Here is an 18850-nt window from a genome sequence, read left to right as displayed (position 1 = left end):
AGTCTTCTGCAAACAGTAGATTGTGATACCTTCACTCCTGCCCTCAGGAGGTTGTTGCTGATGTCACTAACAGTTGTTCTTTATAGCTCTTACAATGTTTCTTTCATCAACTGCTGATGTTTTCCTTGGTCCTGTTCCACGTCTGTAGCCTAGTACACCAGTGGTTTCTTTCTTCTTCAGAACATTCCAAACGGTTGTACTCACTATGGCCAATGCTTGTGCAATGGCTCTGATTGAATGTCCATCTTCTCTCAGATTCACAATTGCTTTGTTTTCACCCATAGACCCATAGACTCTCATTTTCATGTTGGCGCCAACTCTAAATGCAGTCTGCACAGGTAAAACCTATCCTACTCAATCTGAAACTGAGCTCAGACATTTAGTGCTATTTAGTGTTTGAATAATCAATGTAATTGGGAAACACCTGGGCAACAACACACATCTGTCAGTCACATGTTCCGATACTTTTGCTCTCATGAAAAATGGGTAGGTTGAACCAAAAGGTGCTATCTTCTAAGTTGTGTATCAGATCCAGATGCAAATACCTGGAAATAAAAACTAACATGTTGATCTATTGTCCCATACTCATCTTTTACTGTCAAACCCAAATGTTTTCAGTCTACAACAAAAATAAACAAATTGGACTTACTGTTCCAATACTTTTGGAGGGCACTGTATGTATAGTACCCTTAGAAGAAACTAAGTATTGATGTACTGAAACACTTACACGTTCTTCTAAAGATAGAATATTGTATAAGTATTCGTGTACTGAAATACTTCAAAGACAGTTTAAGTAATGATGTACTACAATGCATGGACAGAAATACTTATATAATCTTTAGAATAAAGTTTATGTATTGATGTTCTATAGTACAACGACATAAATACTTGGACATTGTATCTTTAGAAGAAACTAAGTATTGATTTACTGACATACTTTTACAATACACTATCTTTGGAAATAAGTGTAAGTATTTATGTACTGAAGTACTTATATAGGAGAAATTGTATGTATTGATGTACTGAAATACTTATATAAAATACTATCTTAAGGGGGATGTAATATTGATGTACAACAAGGACGCAAACACTTTAGAAAAAAAAGTGTAACTACACACGTATATGCTATCTTTTGTAGTATTGGTGTACTACAGTACAAGGCTAGAAACACATACTATATTTCGAAGAGAGTGTATGTATTGATGCACTACAGTATAAGGACAGAAATACTTATATAATACAGCAAGTTTAAAGGACAGCAGGTTAGGCCACCGTGAGCTGAGACAGTCTCTACACAAGTCCCAGTATGTAATGTGATAAATGGCATAAACGCGCCAGTGACACAAGATTTGAAGTCATTTACACTATATATATCCGCCTCTCTGCAATTGGTGAGATATATTCTACTCACGAGGGTGATTTGGCTGAAAATAAGGTGCCTCGAACGCCGAGTGGCCCATTGTTCCCCTGCAACTATGCCACAACGCGGATCAAAGGAATCTAAACACGTCCGTGATCAATTGTCCTCTAGGGATTTGGACGAAAATGCAATGTTTACTCCGGACGATCGAAAAATGTTGCGAGCTATGGTTGAAAAACTGGACATTTTGATTGAACTAATAACTGACGTTCCAGAGCTGAAAAAAATCAGTCAAGTACAATCACGCTGAAATGGTGGAGATAAAAAAGGAAAAGACGACACTAAAAGTTGAGTTAACAAGCCAGGAACTCGAAACTACTAGACTGACAACAGAGCGAGAAATTAAAGGCGGACTTGTTGGAACTCCGCTGCAGGAGCATGCGGGACAAGTTGCTGATTATGAAGATGAAGGTGACAAGATGGCTGCCAATGCTTCTCCCTGCTCAGAGTCTCTCTACAATTCATCAAATATATCTGGAATCTGAGACAAATATCTTGAAATGCTCCATTGCTGATGGTGAAGGAATACTTTACTTCACTACTTTGGGGATATTGCAACAACGTTGGACTCTGAAAAAGGTATTTTAGGAGTATCAAATCAAGGCCCAAACAGGCCTTCTGAAAACTTCAGTGCAGCTCATCAAGTTACCGTATTTTCCGCGCTATAAGCCGCATCTAAAACCCAAACATTTTCTCAAAAGATGACAGTGCGGCTTATAACCCGGTGCGCCTTATATATGTATTAATATAAATATTTATTTTCATAGAGTTTAGGTTTCGCAACTACGGTAAACAGCCGCCATCTTTTTTCCCCGTAGAAGAGGAAGCCCTTCTTCTTCTACGGTAAGCAACCGCCAAGGTAAGCACCCGCCTACCTGGAAAGAGGAAGCGCTTCTTCTTCTACGGTAAGCAACCGCCAAGGTAAGCACCCGCCTACCTGGAAAGAGGAAGCGCTTCTTCTTCTACGGTACGCAACCGCCAAGGTAAGCACCCGCCCACCTGGAAAGAGGAAGCGCTTCTTCTTTTACGGTACGCAACCGCCAAGGTAAGCACCCGCCCCCGTAGAAGAAGAAGCGCGCGGCTAATCCGATTCATTTCATTTGTGTGTTTCTGTAAAGACGACCACAAAATGGCTCCTACTAAAAGACACGCGTACAACGCAGAATTCAAACTCAAGGAAATAAGTCACGCAGAAGAACACGGAAATAGAGCAGCAGCGAGAGAATTGAACATAAATGAATCAATGGTGCTTAGGTGGAGGAAGCAACAAGATGACCTGCGCCAAGTAAAGAAGACAACACAGAGTTTGAGGGAACAAAGCAAGATGGCAAGAGTTGGAGGACAAACTCTAACAGTGGGTTGTTGAGCAGAGAGCAGCAAGCAGAAGTGTCAGTAACATCACTATTCCAATGAAGGCAACAGCGCCAGCAAGCGAACTTCACTTGGATGATTTTAAAGGTGGAGCTTCTTGGTGTTTCCGGTTCATGAAAAGACGCAATCTCTCCGTCCGCACACGGACTACTATTTCACAGCAACTGCCAAAAGACTTTCAAAAAAAGCTGGCTACTTTCCGCGCATATTGTAAAAACAAGATAGCTGAAAAAAGATCCGGCCAGGAAGGCAGGATTCATGGAACTGCCGGACACCAACAGCGACACTGACTCTGATGACTTCGACGAGACGGAGCCCGCCATTTTGGATGCCGTATTCGCCCAATTTTTTAATTCAGACACCGAAGAAGAAAAATTCGAGGGATTTATGGATGAGGAATAACTTCTGAAGGTGAGCTTTAAATGTTTATTTTGTGTGCTGTGACATTAACGTTCGACCAAAGTTGAGTTATTGATGTTGCTATTGCTCTGCAATATTTTGAGTGTTACTATTGTTGTGATTGCACATTCGCACACTGGTTTGTATTATTAAAGTTTGACTGACCTATCTGACTGTTTTTTTGACATTCCCTTTAGCGCAGCATGGGCGCGGCTTATGACCCGGTGCGGCTTATAGGTTTACAAAGTTTTTAAATATGCCATTCATTGAAGGTGCGGCTTATAACACGGGGCGGCTTATAGCGCGGAAAATACGGTACCTAAAATACCTGTGTAAAATTACTTGAAAAGATGACAATAACAATTAAAAAGTTGTCAGAGGAAATTGAAGAGATAAAGAAATCTCTAAACTTCATGGGTGAAGAGATTGCTAAGGTTCTAAAGCAACAAGGAAACATCATGGGCCTCATGGAGGAAGTGAAGGAGCTGAAGGAGAATGTGATCCAGAGAGACAAAAGGATTGAACTTTTGGAGCAGAGATGTGAGGATTTGGAACAACAATCACTTGTCAATGACATTGTGGTCACAGGACTAGAGCTGAAACACCGCAGTTATGCTCGAGTTACAGCTGGGCTGAACCAAGGTGAAGATGCTCCTACGGAGGAACTTGAAACTCTTGAGCAAAAACTCCTGGACTTTTTCAGAGGTAAAAACATCATCGTTGAGAAACAAAACATATCAACATGCTATTAATTTCCAAACAAGAATGTTAAAGCAAGACCAATAATAGTGATGCAGATGGTTAACCAGAAACACAAAATGGAGCTGCTGAGACAGTCCAAAAAGCTAAAGGGCACTGGAATTTATCTGAATGAGCACCTGACAAAGAAAAATGGTGAAATTCCAAGAAGTGGCCGCATTCTCAGGAAAGAAAATAAGATTCAATCTACATGGACGAGACATGGCAAAGTCTACATAAAGCCAAATGGATCGGATCAAATGAAGCCAATATGGATTAAAAACGTGAAAGACTTGGAACAATTTAAATAACTTGTTGAATCAGGACAACAAATGGTATGTGGACAATGAAAATGTATGGTACACATGGTATATGGACATTAGGATTATGGATAATGTGTGTTTTTTTAAATTATATCGTACATTTTAGTACATTATTGATATTTTGGTTAAACTTCTTTGGAGGATGACTAATAATGAGTTTGACTTTTATATTTCTGACGAGGAAGAAAGCAGTATAGCTGGGCAAGAAGATATTCAAGACAGGATAAGCTGTAAGGAACTAAATTTAAGTTATTTAGAAATGAATGATGATAAAGTAGGAGAATTTTGTAATGACATTGATCCAGAAATTAATCTAAGTGGATTACATAACATAAATGTTTCATATTACTCAGAGGATAGTTTTAAAAATGTGGATTTAAAGGGTTTTTTGCTTATTCATTTTAATAGTAGAAGTCTCAGGGCTAATTTTGAGAAGATACAAGAGTGTTTGGAATCTTTAAAATCAACATTCCAAGCAATTGCATCTCAGAGACATGGTTGACAGATGAAATTAATGATATGTTTATATTAGAAGGTTATGATTTTTATAATATAAATAGAACAATTAAAAAGGAGGTGGCGTTGCGTTCTATGTACAAAAAAAATATTACTGTGAAATTATCGACAGTCTAGTTATAGATGATGTTATGGAGAGTATGACTATAAAAATACAAATAAACAACGAACGTAGTGCATATTTGAGTTGTATTTATAGGACACCTGGGTCACATGTAGAGCTTTTCCATGACAGCCTACTAAAAGTACTTGGAAAACTAGCTAACAAGAAATGTGTCTTTGTGTGTGGAGATTTCAATTTTGATTTATTAAAATGGAGAACCCATAAACCAACTAATGACTTTATAAATGAAATGTTTACTTATGGTTTGCAACCAATAATTGATAAACCAAGCAGAATAACGCGAGAATCTGCTACCCTCATTGACAATATTTTTACAAATATCCATGACATAACTACAGGTGGAATACTCCTTAGTGACATCACAGATCATTTTCCAGTGTTTGTGAATATTCAAAGTATGATTGTAAATAATATAGCACAAAAAACATTGTTCAAATTAACAAGATTAAGGACACCTGAAAGAATACAAGCATTTAAGAATGAGCTTTCAAAATGTTTCTGGGAAGGGGTTTATGCTGAAAATTGTAATGATTCATACAGGGCATTTCTGTTTAAATGGATAGAACTTTATAATTCCTGCTGTCCAGTCGTGAAGTCCACACTAAAGAAAGTGAGTAGAAATAAGCCTTGGATGACGAAGGGTCTAGTAATGGCCTCCAATAGAAAAAATGTTCTGTATGATAGTTACTTAAAAAATAAAACTGAACAAAATGAAATGGAGTATAAAATTTATAAAAATAAGTTGACTTCTATTCTACGAAAGCAAAAGAAAAGTTATTATAACGAGAAATTTGAAGATAGCAAAAATAATATTAAACAAACATGGAACACAATCAACCAGGTTTTAGGTAATAGATGTAAAAATCATGAGACTCCGAGCTACTTTATAAATGATAATAATATAAAACTAAACAAAAAAGAAATGATAGTGGAAGAATTTAATGACTATTTGGTTAATATGGGCCCTGCACTTGCAGAAAAAATACCTGTTTATGAGGACACAGGCTTGACTAAAAACACAATAAACCCTCATTTAAAATCAATGTTTTTGAGTGGAGTAACGGAAGTGGATATAATTCAAACAGTAAGAGCCTTTAAAAGTAAAACATCTACAGACATACATCACATAGATATGGTAATTATTAAAGAATGTATTAATTTAATTCCTAAGCCATTGGCTCACATATGTAATCAATCATTCAAGTGTGGATACTTCCCAGATGATATGAAGATAGCAAAGGTTATTCCTGTTTTTAAAAACGGAAATAAGCATCTTATGGAAAATTATAGACTGATTTCAATACTCACTCAATTTTCAAAAATTTTAGAAAAGCTTTTTACAAAACAGTTTAATAATTTTCTGGAAAAAAACACCTTGCTTAAGCAGCAGCAGTATGGTTTTGGGGAAAATCGAACAACTACGTATGCAGTAATGCATATGCTGGAGGAGGTTAGTACTGCTATGGATAATGATGAATTTACAATAGCCATCTATATTGATTTAAAAAAGGCCTTCGATACCATTGACCACAGACAGTTAATAAATAAGTTGGATAAGTACGGCATCCGAGGGCCAGCTCTGTCCTGGATCAAGAGCTATCTAGAAAATAGAAAACAATGTGTTCAGGTGGATAATACAATATCTGGATTTAAAAATATAGTTTGTGGAATTCCACAGGGTTCTATAATTGGTCCTAAGTTATTTACAATTTTCATTAATGATTTTTGTGATGCATCAAGTTTCTTAACATTTTTTATGTTTGCTGATGATACAACTATCCTTTGTTCTGGAAAATCTTTTAATGAACTTTTGGTAAAAATAGAACAAGAAATGACAGTGCTTAAAAACTGGTTTGATATGAATAAATTATCACTTAATATTGCTAAAACTAAATTTATGATATTTGGTACCAAAACTGAGGTATCTAATGAAGTAAATATTAAAATAAATGGATATAAAATTGAGCGTGTCTTTGATACTAAGTTTTTGGGAGTTATAATTTATTATAAATTATCATGGAGACAACATGTAAATTATATAAAAACAAAAATATCAAAAACACTTGGTGTTTTGTATAAAACTAAAGAATTACTTAATTATAATTCTTTGTTAACAATTTATTATACTTTGATACTTCCATACATGACATACTGTGTAGAACTCTGGGGAACCACTTTTAAAACCATAACTAATGATATTGTTTTGCTGCAAAAAAAAAGCTGTACGGCTAATAAACAAAGCAGGATATTATGACCATACCCATCCATTATTTGTTAAATCAAAACTTATGAAATTTCAAGATATTGTTTATTATAAAATAACACAGATAATGTTCAAAGCAAAAATAAATACTCTTCCAGAAGGAATTCAAAAATACTTCACTCTACAGACCAGCAAATACAATCTAAGAGATGAATCTAGGTTTATTTTACCAAAAGCAAGACTAGTGGTTAAATGTAGATGTCTATCTGTTCTCGGTGTTAATTTGTGGAATTCTGTTGGTAAAGAAATAAAAATGAGTGACTCAGTATTTAATTTCAAAAAGAACATGTCACAATGTATTTTAAAAAGTTATGTGAACTAGAAATTTATGTTTGTTTGGTTAAATGTTGTATTTAGAAGGTATGTATGTTTATCTATTTACAGAAAAGTGTATGTGTGTAGGTACATATTTTTGTATTGTTTGTTGGGGGGCAGCTTGAATGTGGATGCTGAATGACTATATTTCTTTTTGTGTTGCAGAATTATTAGAAAGGGTAACTTAATTGAAAGTAAAAAATGTATGTTGGGCATATAAGCTTTTTTGCTTCTGCCCGTTTCAGTCATGTTATTCATTTTTGAATCGTGATCTATGTTTAAATATGTTTTTGTTAGACTGAAAATAAACTGAACTGAACTGAACTGAAAGATGTAGAAGAGACTTACAGCATCGCGGAGAACCTCGTCACAGCCATTCTGCAGAAGCAACTGGGCATTTCGGATGAAGAAGTCAAGAGGATCCAAATGGAACGAGCACACAGGATTGGCAAACGCAAAGAGGATGCTAGACCGAGACCTATGGTTGTAAAGTTGATCAAATCCAAATGCAAAGACGGAGTGCTTGCTCTCTCCAGAGGGTTACTAACCCACCTCAATCTTTACAAAAGATTAAAAATGTTATGGATGCATTTGATTTAATTGATATCTGGAGATTAAAAAATACTAGGTTAGTAAAATATATGTGGAGAAGACAAAACCAGGCAAGTCCTATTGACTATTTTTTATATACCATTTTCATTGCTAAACAAAGTGACTGCAATACCAAGCAATGATAAATTGTGTTCTGATAATAATTGTATAGGTTTAAAAAACTGCAATTGAAGATAATACATGTGAGCCCAGATATTGGAAGTTGAATCAAATGCTTCTACAGGATGAATAATTCATTGAAAAAAAAAAAACTTATTACTGACTAATTTAAAAATAATACAGGATCATCAAATCGCCAAATCGCCTGGGAAGCCTTCAAATATTTAAGGGGATATGCCATCGCGTACTCTTCATGGAGAAAAAAAACTTAAAATGGTCTAACAGGAATTAAAGAAAGAAATTGAGGATTTACAAAAAAACATTGATAGTAGTGATAATCTAATTAGCGAGCAACTGAATTCCTTTTACAGCCAAAAAAGAAGAGTTAAACTTAACTGAAAAACAATTATTTTAAAGTTATGACTGCAACAGAGCAATCTGGATGAAAAAAAGGTGATAAGTGTTCAAAATTAATTTGAAATATCCAAGCAAAAAAACGTTATAAAAAGAACATTTCCATACGTATTAAAACAAATGGAAAGGTATTGGATACACACACCACATTGTTGAAAGTAAAGGAAAATTACTTTGGAAATATTTTTTCTAATAAAGTAATCTCTCCTGAAACTACTTTTTTTTTTCAGAAAATTATAAAAGAAAATTGACTTCAGAAGAAAGCCATTCATGTAAAGGCCTCATTAGAGAGGAAGAACTTGTGGAAGCTGTTAAGTCTTTTCATCCAGGGAAACCCCAGAATTAGGTGGAATACCTATTGAGGTCTATCAAGTATTTTATGAAGAGGTTAAGAAACCACTGCTTTTGTAGTTTTAATTACTCATATAAAACACATGTTTTTGTCTAACACTCAAACAGAAGGTCTTATTTCTTTATTCTGAAACAGGAAATAAATGGTGAGTATAAAGACCAAGTTTATCTAAAAAATTGGAGACCAATGACACTTCAGTGATACGATGCCAAGATCCTGGCAAAATGTTTGGCTTAAGGACTTAAGTCTGTTTTGTCAAATATTAGGGTTAGGGTGAAATATTATTCACCAAGATCAATCAGGTTTCCTACAATTAAGTAACATAGGAAACAATATTAGACAGTTATTAGAAATGATAGAAAATTATAATATGGAAAATAAAGGATCAATTTTTACAGTCAACCTGGAGAAAGAATTTGACAAAATTAGCCTAGATGTGTAAAAGCTTAGTTTGTTTCAATTTTGGCAACACCTTACTACACTGGATAAAGATGCTATATATTTAAATGAACTGTAGAATCATCAATAATGGATACATCTCTGGGACAATACTTCTATTAAGAGGTCTAAAACAAGGGTGCCTTTTGTCTCCATACTTATTTATTATTGCTATGGAAATATTGACGGTAAAAGTTAGATTGAATAAAAATATTGAAGGGCTCAGTAATAATATTATTGAAAGTAAAATAATGTATGCCGAAGATACAAGCTTCTTTATCAGCCCCGATCCTCATTGTTTGCGAAAGCTTCTTAATCATTTGGACATATTTTCACAGCAATCTGGGCTTAAGCTAAAATATGGTAAATGTAAAATAATAATCGGAAATCTAAAGGGAACGTTATTTCGATAGCAATGCAAAGTGCCTGTTTTGTGGACAGATGGACCATTTAACATACTTGGTGTTTTTGTACCAGAGAATCTGGAAGATCTCGGCTCAGTAAATTATGTTAATCGATTAAGAAAACTGGATAAAATGATGCAATTATGGAAAGGGAAATCCTTAATCTTGTATGGTAAAATATCTATTGTCAACTCGTTAATCATTCCTCAATTTATTTATTGGTTTTTGTCATTACCAGCTCCATCAAAAAACTTTAAGGTCTATGAGCGGAGGGTCTTCCATTTTGTCTGGGACGGCAAACCAGAAAAGATTAGAAGAAAGGTTTTGTACAATGAATATGAGGGCCTGAAACTTCTCAACCATGAAGCTATGTGCCTGTCTTTAAAAGCATCAATTGTTCCAAAGACGTAATTAAACACTGAGTGGTACACAAGTGTCCTGTTGGACAAAAAACATGTACTGTATCAAAATAAATTGTATCCGTTTTTACAATTGATGACCTCGCATTTTCCTTATGTAGAGAGAGAGTCTGCTGGGAAACATGGCGAGGTTCATGAAGGAAACAATCCACTCATGGTGGTGTTTTCTATTTGATGTGCCAGAAAAAAGAGATGACATTTTGCAGAAGATAATATGGATGAACTCTATTGTTGTAATAGATGGAAAGCCTTTCTTTTGGTAAACTATGTTTGAAAGAGGAATCATTTTTGTCAATGACATTATCAATGAGAACGGTAAGATTATGAAGTATGATGAATTTAAAGGCCTACTGAAAGCCACCACTACCGACCACGCAGTCTGATACTTTATACATCAATGATGAAATTTTAACATTGCCACACATGCCAATACGGCCGCTTTAGTTTACTAAATTGCAATTTTAAATCTCCCGCGAAGTTTCCTGTTGAAAACATTGCAGAATGATGACGCTTATGTTGACGCGTGTTTGTGACGTTATTGTTTGTAGTGGACATTTTATCCAAGCATCACTCACAGCTAAAAGTTGTCCAATTTAATTGCATAATTACACAGTATTTTGGACATCTGTGTTGCTGAATCTTTTGCAATTTGTTCAATTAATAATGGAGACGTCAAAGAAGAATGCTGTTGGTGGAAAGCAGTGGATTGCAGCCGCTTTTAGCAACCAAAACACAGCCGGTGTTTCTTTGTTTGTTGTGAAGCTTTACTATGGAACAGAGCAGTCAAGCGAACATGTTTCTCTACCACATGTCAACCAGCAGGTTTCGGTGAGAAAATTGTGGTAATAAGTCGGCTCTTATCGGAGACATCAGCGGAGCTTGTGCCGTTCTTCCTGCAGCAGCTGTCAAATAGCCAGCTGCCACTTTCTTGGCTCCTCCATGGCTTCCATCAGAGACACTGCTGGTCACCAAACCCCTCCCAATTTCAGGTATGACTTTATAATCTCACTAAAACACTAGTAACACAATAATCAGATAAGGAATTTTCCAGAATTATCCTAGTAAATGTGTCGAATAACATCTGAATCGCTCCCACTGCCCTAGCCTTTTTTTTCTATTGCTTCACTCTAACTTTCCTCATCCACGAATCTTTCATTCACGCTCAAATTAGTTGGGAAATCGTCGCTTTCTCGGTCCGAATCGCTCTTGCTGCTGGTGGCTGTGAATATAAACAATGTAAGGAGCCCTACAACCAGTGACGTCACACGCACATCGTCTGCTACTTCCGGTACAGGCAAGGCTTTTTTTTTAGCGACCAAAAGTTACGTACTTTATGGTTGATGTTCTCTACTAAATCCTTTCAGCAAAAATATGGCAATATCGCGAAATGATCAATTATGATACATAGAATGGACCTGCTATCCCCGTTTAAATAAGAAAATCTCATTTCAGTAGGCCTCTAGAACTATGTATGATGATGCTTGTTCAAGTTTTTCATTCAATCAACTAACTGGAATAATTGGGAAAAGATGGAAACAAATAATTAATTATGGAACTACTAAATTATTAGTTTGTAAACCTCTAATAAGAAATTCTAGTTGGCAAAAAGGAACTAAAATAAATATAAAATAATATGTTTATTTAATAAAGAAATCTTTGAAGGATGCTCATATAACACATATGGAAAATGGGAGGACATTTTTGACTGCTTTTTGACTGAAGAAATATTCAAATTAATCTACGAAACTACTATCGATTTGCAAAATTGTTAATTTCAAATTAAAATTATTTATAACTTTTCGAAGACAAGAAAAATGTTAAAACTATGGAATGTGACAAGAGTCGGATGAATACCTATTTTGTTGTAAGGAGTCTGAATCCACCCTGCTTTTGTTTTGGTATTGTCATATTGTGTCTTCCTTTTGGGTGGAAGTTGGAAAAATGTGTTTAATTATTGATTTGTTTATGAAGCTTAATATGGTTTCTGTTATTTTAGGAGAGTTCATTGACAGTCATGACTAAGTCAATTTAATTATAGCATTCAGTGAAAGGTTTTTTTTAAGGCCAAAAACAGATATTCACTTTTTACCCATATTAAAACATGTATTCAGTATTTTTTGACTTCAGAAAGTTATATGGTTGAAACCGATAATGATGCCAATATACATAAAAAAAGATGGGAAGTTTGAAAATGTAATTTTGTTTACAGATATTTGCAATCTATTGTTGTGTTTCCTAATTTTGAGTGTACATAAATGAAGGCGTGTGTTGCTGAGCCCGACTTTGATTGATTGATTGAAACTTTTATTAGTAGATTGCACAGTTCAGTACATATTCCGTACAATTGACCACTAAATGGTAACACCCCAATAAGTTTTTCAACTTGTTTAAGTCGGGGTCCACGTTAATCAATTCAGGTAAACTGGACCTGGACATAATCTGGACTGGACCTGGTTGAAGAACCCTTCAAACAATCTAATTTCATTCATAAGGTCCTTTTCAAAAAATATATATAAAATAAAATAAAATAAATACATTTAAAACATTTTCTTGAATAAGAAAGACAGTACAACAATATAAAACAGTTATAGAGAAACTAGTAGTTAATGAAAATGAGTAACATTAACTGTTAAAGGTTAGCACTATTAGACAGCGTAATGAAATACATGTTATACAATCTTTAGAAGAAATTGTAAGTATAATATATTATCTTCAGAATATGTTCATAGTGAAGCACTACAAGGACAGAAATATTTCATCCTGCTTGAATGTAAGACTTGTATTCAACTCCTGGGTAAACACTGCCCCCTGGTGGACTCTTTAACTACATACCTTGTCTCCTTTGCGTCCACTCAGACCTTGAGCACCTGGAACGCCCATGGGTCCTCTCTCTCCTTTGCGTCCACTCAGACCTTGAGCACCTGGAACGCCCATGGGTCCTCTCTCTCCTTTGCTTCCCTGTCATATATGAGAACAATGAATAAGTATTGTACTTACAATGTGCTGTGCTGAGCAGACATGTGTTGAGTTGGCTCCAGCAGCAAACTTTCCATATTCACTTTTAGACCTTGTCATTGAAGCAATTTGAAGTACAGCGAGGTATTGCATGCATGACATACATGTAGATGTTTTTAAAAATGTATTTTGTAATTTGTGATTGCTGCTGTTCACATTCACTCACAATCACGTCCACACAGAAGTAATACAAATAACACTTTACTAGACAAAAGCAGCACCGTTGTATAGCACACTCGATGTAGATACTTTTTTAAATGTATTTTGTAATTTATGATTGGCCTCACGTGGGCCGGACAGGGACGCACATAGAGGCGCAGAATGCCCGGGTCTGTGTTACAGTGAATGAATATGCATTTTAATGTATAATCACCTCATGATAGTATTACACAATTCCCTAAGCCAGTGACTAACTGTGGTAAGACAGAGAATGACATAAATATGCAAACAGTTTTACTGTTCAAATTGTGGCCAAAAATATTCAATGAATACTTATGGCCACTACGCAACTGGTCATTATGGTGGTACTTGGAGAGCAACGTTTTTTTTTCTTGAAGTGGTACTTGGAGAACAACCTTTACATATTTGCTTTTGAAGTCATAAGTCAGGGGAAGAAGCATTTAAACAAAAACATTTCAGGAATATAAATGTTAACACAGGGGTGTCTAAACGTTTTCACCAAAAAGTCAAAGTATGTTGGTACCGTTTTGAGATATTTTTATATATCTTAAAAATAATACTCAAAACTGACATTAAAGAAAAAACTTGGGCCATGTCCACACGATTACAGAGTGTTTCAAAAACACATATTTGGGGTGAAAACAGTCTTTATTCACACAAGTGTAGTTTCAAAAGTGTCTCTGTCTACACACAAACACATACACCTGCTGTCATGCACATTTTGTCCAATCAAAATCCTGACAAATGGTGGCATTACACCTCTTATTATTTTTATTTTTATACACTACACGTAAAATGACTTGTCCATTATCTTTAAACCCAGCCTGCACGTACACAGAGCCCTGGGAACATTATTAAAGAGCGAATAATAGAATTATAACATGTTCAGCAAAATGGTGATGAATTACATGTGCAGTGAAGTCGACATTATTTCTAAAATCAGCACGCACTAAGGAAACCATTTTGCATGTTTGAGGGAATTATAAAGCATTTAATCATGGATATAATGATATGGTACATGGATGATGAAGTGTATATTGTCTTTCACATCAGTACAAATTACAAGGATGACGTTACATTGTTTTTTTGGTTTCTGCTTGGTCGCTCTTTTTGTGTGTGTGCGGTCGCGCCCGGCTCAATCTACAATAATGGAAGCAAGACACGTAAGTTCACTTCATGACTTGTCGTTAAACAAGGACTAAAAACATAAGATAATGTTGCACCTTTCTTATGACACAGAGCAAAAAGTCTTGCTTGTCAAAGTTGTGCCATCAGGTGGAGGTTCCACAGCCATCACATCCAAAACAGCTGACTGTCATTTGCGCTGACGGGAGTGTCACCAAGCCCATTTTAATGAATCTTTTTTTAATTCATGTTGAGTGAAAATAGCGCATCCAAACATAGAATAAATCATCTTATGGTGCGTTTAAAGGCAGCAAGGTAGCAAGGCAGTGTTGTTGAGCTTGGAAATGACACAAGCGTGACGTCATCTCAAGTCTCCGGTTGTGCCGTGTACACGCATACGCTCAGCGGAGACTTTTGGAACTCTACACTTTGACCAGCGTTTGCAAAAGTCTGCATTTTTAAAGACACGAGAGGCCTAAACACAGAGATATGTATGCGTTTATTAGGTTTCTCTGTTCGTGTGGACATGGCCTTAGTGTCAGCTTTGTGTTATAGACTACAAAGTGTAGCAAAGTATTACAGTAAAAAATAGAACATAGGTGGTTCCACAGCTGGGCGATATATCGATATACGCGATATATTGCGGATTTGTCTCTGTGCGATATAGAAAATGACTATATCGTAATATTGGAGTAGACGTTCTCACGCAGTTGTTTTTAGCTGCGGGCATTACACTACAGGCTCTCCTCGCTCTTTCCTGTGTCTCCTTCTCACAGACAAGCAGGCGCACATTCTTACATACGTCACATACTGTCACCTCTTACTTCACATACGTATACGCCCTCGCCCAGCAGAGAGGTAGCGGCGTGGCTAACGTTAGCTGTGATGCTAGCGGGTTGTTGCAAGAGAACGAAGGTGCGAATCTCGTAACAAATGAATGAATTAATTCCCAAGAAAAACAGCACGGGGTCCATCGTCTGGCGGTGGTTCGGCTTCAATCGGAAATATGTCGAATAGACAACTTTAATTTGTTATGTGTGGAGCACAAGCGTTGCTACCAAAAGTAGCATTACTGCTAATATGTAGCATCATTTGAAAAGTTGAATAAATACAGTTTTGGTCAATTGACTTAGTTGTGATTTCCTTCTCTGCATGAAAGTTTTAAAAGTAGCATATATTAGTGCAGTATGGAGAATAATCACCATACTGCTGTGATTATATGTATCCAGTGTTTATTCAAGGCTAAGGCAAAATACCGAGAAATATATCGTATATCGCGATATGGCCTAAAAATATTGCAGTATTACAAAAAGGCAATATCGCCCAGCCCTAGGTGGTTCAACGTAGCACATTTTTCTGCCTATATTTTTCACATTTACTAATAGGGTGTCCAGAGCAGCAACGGTGGGCAAAATGAACTTTCACAAAATCTTCATTATGAACAGTCCTGCAATGCGTTCACTTGTGGAAATGTCTAAACATAAAAGCTAAATGTCCTCCAATAATAAGCGCACAAGTCTTGCTGGGTAATATGGCCCAAAACGGATAGCATTTATGCATTTATAGTCTGAATGGCGATATATGTTATACCGTATTTCCTTGAATTGCCGCCGGTGCACTAATTAATTTAAAACCTCCTCTCACTCCTGCGCTTACCAAAGGCATGCAGTAAAAGTAAGCATGCGCACATTATTTTAAAACCTCTTCTCACTCCGACACTTACCAAAGGTATGCAGTAAAAATCTGAGTGTGATGTAAGCTTGGATCTTAAATCCTACTGAATAGTAGGGGTGTAACGGTACGTGTATTTGTATTAAACCGTTTCAGTACGGGGGTTTCGGTTCGGCACGCGGGCGTACCGAACGAGTTTGGAAGCAGAAGTCTTCACAAGCTGCTATGCTTTCTGCCTCTGTCTCAGCAGTGAGCACCCAGCATTGTCCTGCCCACACAACCATCTGATTGGTTACATACAAAGCCAATCAGCAGTGCGTATTCAGAGCGATGTAATAGCCAATCAGCAGTGTGTATTAAGAGCGATGTAATCAATGCTTTAGCGTCGAGCAGAGATATTCGTTTAGCAGGGGAGCAGCGGACTCTACCCAAATTATACTTAACACTTCCCAGTCACAACTATTACAAACATCACTATGAGCCCGTTGACCTTCTAGAAACTTAAACTGCAGCTCAGGTAGCTCACAGGATAGGTTTGAGGTGAAGGCTAATTAGCTTTTAGCGTAACATTAGCTCATTTTGCTGTGTGTGTGTGTGCGTGCAAGGGGCATCAAAACCCTGTCTGTCTGTTATTTCATTGAACTCCATCGTGTTTAGGGATAAATAGTCTCTCCCATTGCTATTGTACTATTTTTCAGCAATAGTTACATTAATCATTAGTAATGTAGCAGCCTAGTTTTGAATAGCAGGGTCCCTGCTATCGCATGTTGATAAAAATACAACATGTACATAATAAAAGTCAACTACAGGCTTCCCTAATACTGTAATAAATTAAGCATGATGAGTTGACATTAAACAGTTTCAATGGAAACTGTTTAATGTTGCACTTTTTATATGTAGAAGAAAGGTTTTTTCATTTCATTTAATCACAGCAACAACTTGAGACAGTTTAATGTGGATTAACGTGGGCAGAATTATTATAGTTTTCCTCATGTTAGAAGGATAAAGCCATTGTTTACAAATTTGGTAAATAACCAAAAAAGGTATATTTTGTTGTTTTCTTACTGTACCGAAAATGAACCGAACCGTGACCTCTAAACCGAGGTACGTACCAAAACGTAATTTTTGTGTACTGTTGCACCCCTACTAAATAGCTCTTAGTCTTCTTCCCTTTATGCGATTTCAAATTACCGGTATCAAAATCAGCCTCCTCCATTTTGAAAATGATGACAGGGGAAGTGTCACTCGTGACATCACGAGTTTGACCAGGCGGTAATACTAAGCATGCGCTAATTTTTTGGGGGAGCGAGTTTGACCCGGCAATAATTCAAGGCAGGCGCATACTATATGCCCTGCGGCAATTCAAGGAAATACGGTATGCTGGTACCTGAAACAACAGGTGTAAAGTGCTCGAGGCCGCTGACCTACTTATCTCCATTGCAGCGGTGGTTTGCGTTGTGCATCGTTGCTTCCTGTGCGTGGGGTTATTTTCGGAGCAACTGAAAAGCAGAGACGTGGAAATTCACAACTCTAAGCTGAAGAAGTAGAATAAATCAACACGCAAAATGTTTACATCTCAAGATCGTATCAAATTATACCCAAAGCTAAGTTTTAATTTCTTTACTCATAATTTAAGACTATTGTATACATTTTTTCTGTATAATCCTGAAATATGAAGTCAGTCTACGCATCCTATCATGATTTATAAGCTTCCATAAAATCTTTTTGTAAGGCTGCCGGCGCCGCCTCAGACAAACAAAACCATTGTAACATTTCACCCGGAAAAAAGTCCTCTGCTATGGTCCGATAGTGGTATACAAGTGCTAAATTATTCACTGTCAAACCCTGTTTGAAAATTCAACAAAATATGGAAGTTACAGCTATTGTTTATTGTAACGTCAGTACTTGGTTCATTAAATAATAAAATATATAATCTATCAAGTTTTAAAATATTGAATGAAGTGATTTTCTTTAAGTTACTGACTTTTTATTCATGCATTTATCATGTTTTGTAGTTCACCTTCCAAAAAGTAGCTCACTTATTTTCTTAGTCTTAAAAAGCGACAAGTTTTGAGCTTCAAAAATGCCTAGCTCCTTTGATATCATATTGGTTCAAATACCTTTTAAACTTGGTTTGCCTTTGCACTAGTGTCACTTTTTTTTAAAGATATTCAGCATTTTAAATTTGGAGAGTATGCAGATTAATTTTTCCTGTATGTAGTAACCTAACGTGTTGCTTATAAAGTCATTAATTAGCAGTTTTTGTTATTTTTTTCCATTACGCTAGGTTTATTGCCTAAAGGCTGCTGGCTATTCAGTTTGTAACTACTCTTCAGTCGCTATACGACACACGGGCTATAAGGAAAGACATTTTCAAGCCCAGGACTAGCTAATCATTTGCAGGCATGTGAGCACCCTTTAAAAAAAAAAACATAAAGGCTGGCAAAAAAAAATAAGAATAAATTAAATCAAGACTACATTTCCTGCAATGGAAACAATCACAAACAAACAAACAAATAAATACACACTATTTTTTTTTAACAACAAACATGTCCACATGTGAATAAAAGTTAAGGCACTTTCAACATATTCAACAATTTTACACATCAGGTTGAGCAAATTATGACTTTAACACAACATGTCAAGGAAAGA

At 36.1% G+C, this 18850-nt stretch overlaps 1 protein-coding gene across 4 annotated transcripts in view; it reads right to left on the bottom strand.

The window, feature by feature from the left end:
• Positions 1-18850, bottom strand: part of LOC133537815 (collagen alpha-2(IX) chain-like) — a 29917-nt gene that overhangs the window by 9667 nt on the left and 1400 nt on the right. For 2 of the 4 annotated variants that reach the window (XM_061878888.1, XM_061878887.1), the window contains exon 2: positions 13040-13165. In XM_061878888.1, coding sequence (XP_061734872.1) covers positions 13040-13165 — 126 coding nt within the window. Of the gene's footprint in view, positions 1-13039; positions 13166-17622; positions 17698-18850 lie in introns of all 4 variants that reach the window. The other 2 variants (XR_009802852.1, XR_009802853.1) reach the window with 2 other exon arrangements.

This window comes from Nerophis ophidion, linkage group LG19 (assembly GCF_033978795.1).
Source record: "Nerophis ophidion isolate RoL-2023_Sa linkage group LG19, RoL_Noph_v1.0, whole genome shotgun sequence".
In the NCBI taxonomy this organism is placed as follows: domain Eukaryota; kingdom Metazoa; phylum Chordata; class Actinopteri; order Syngnathiformes; family Syngnathidae; genus Nerophis; species Nerophis ophidion.
Note: the sequence above shows the minus strand (reverse complement) of the source record. Positions and strands in the feature narration are given on the sequence as shown.